Genomic DNA, 1,606 nt, shown 5'->3' with positions numbered 1-1,606 from the left:
TCTCTCTCTCTCTCCCACCCCCGTCTCTCTCCATCAGTACTCACCAGTAGCAGTGACAGTAGCAACAGGCACTTAACCGTTGCTTCCAGTACTCAGCCTCCTCTCTCCCTCTCTCTCTCCCCCATCTCTCTCTCTTTCTCCTCTCTCTCTCCATCAGTACTCACCAGTAGCAGTGACAATAGCATTAGCAGCTGGCACATAACCGTTGCTCCCTGTACTCAGCCTCCTCTCCCCCCCTCCCCTCCCTCTCTCACCCCCGTCTCTCTCCATCAGTAGGCCTACTCACCAGTAGCAGTGACAGTAGCAGCAGGCACATAACCGTTGCTCCCAGTACTCAGCCTCCTCTCCTCCCCACCCCTCCCTCTCTCTCTCTCCCTCTCTCTCCATCAGTACTCACCAGTAGCAGTGACAGTAGCAGCAGGCACATAACCGTTGCTCCCAGTACTCAGCCTCCTCTCCTCCCCATCCCTCCCCCTCTCTCTCTCTCTCCATCAGTAGGCCTACTCACCAGTAGCAGTAACAGTAGCAGCAGGCACATAACCGTTGCTCCCTGTACTCAGCCTCCTCTCCTCCCCTGCCCCATTGACCCGGAAGCGGTCCTCTCGCGATTGGCGTTTGTCGTAGCTCATGGCCAGAGCGAAGTAGGAGTAGTCGATGGCGGCGTAGGTCAACATGAATGCCGTGGTGACCACCGGCGCCAGGGAGTTCACGTCACCGAGACAGATGAACAGGAGGACGACTAGAGTGATCACCACAAGGGCTAGCACGGGGACTTTGTTGGGGCCACGCTGTCACAGAAAAAAACGACAGAAATTGTGCGAATAAAGAATATACATGTATTTCTTTTGATTTCGTAAGAGTTTTTCAGAGAAATACATACTGAGAATAAAAACTCTTTCTTTTGTTTTTGTAAGATTTTTACTAAGAAATACTGAGAATAAGGCATCTTTCTTTTGTTTTTGTAAGATTTTTACTGAGAAATACTGAGAATAAAGAATTTTTCTTTTGTTTTTGTAAGAGTTTTGCTGAGAAATACTGAAAATAAAGAATCTTTCTTTTGTTTCCTTAAAGAGTTGTTTCACAGCAGTAGCAAAACAAGTAGGCAAGATCGCCAAAGATAAGAGGTATTGCTAGAACTAGTAGAGAGGAACATGTAAAGAAAAGAAGGAGTTTTAAATTTAGCAAGAGTTTTATGGCATTTACAACACAAATAGGTCATACAAGTGCCGAAGTTTTGCTAGGGAGTAAGATACAAAATAAAAAGGAGGGGAGATAAGGACGGTTAGAGGGATGCTAACATGGGCCAGCACTGAGACTGTTGGGGCCTCACCAGTAGCAGTAACAGCAGCAGCAGGCACATAACCATTGCTCCCTGTGTTCAGCCAATACTTTCTCTCTCCCCCCACCACTCTCTCTCTCTCCCAATCACTCTCTCTCTCTCTCTTTCTCTCTCTCTCTCTCTCTCTCTCTCTCTCTCTCTCTCTCTCCCAATCACTCTCTTTCTCTCTGTGTCTCTCTCTCTCTCTTTCTCTCTTTCTATCTCTCTCTCTTTCTCACCCCCACCCCTTTTTCTATATCTCTCTGTCCCTCCCCCCCCTCTCTCTCT

The 1,606-nt window shown here is 47.9% G+C and overlaps 1 protein-coding gene across 1 annotated transcript in view; it reads right to left on the bottom strand.

Moving 5' to 3' along the window:
* LOC101854730 (solute carrier family 12 member 8) overlaps positions 1-1,606 on the bottom strand; it is a gene marked incomplete in the record, with an annotated part of 14,477 nt that overhangs the window by 2,171 nt on the left and 10,700 nt on the right. The window contains 1 exon segment of the mRNA XM_013084430.1: positions 509-788. Within this exon segment, the coding sequence (XP_012939884.1) occupies positions 509-788 (280 nt within the window).

This window comes from Aplysia californica, unplaced genomic scaffold, assembly GCF_000002075.1.
Source record: "Aplysia californica isolate F4 #8 unplaced genomic scaffold, AplCal3.0 scaffold00292, whole genome shotgun sequence".
NCBI lineage: Eukaryota > Metazoa > Mollusca > Gastropoda > Aplysiida > Aplysiidae > Aplysia > Aplysia californica.
The sequence above is the reverse complement of the archived record's forward strand: the minus strand, read 5'-3'. Positions and strand labels throughout refer to the sequence as shown.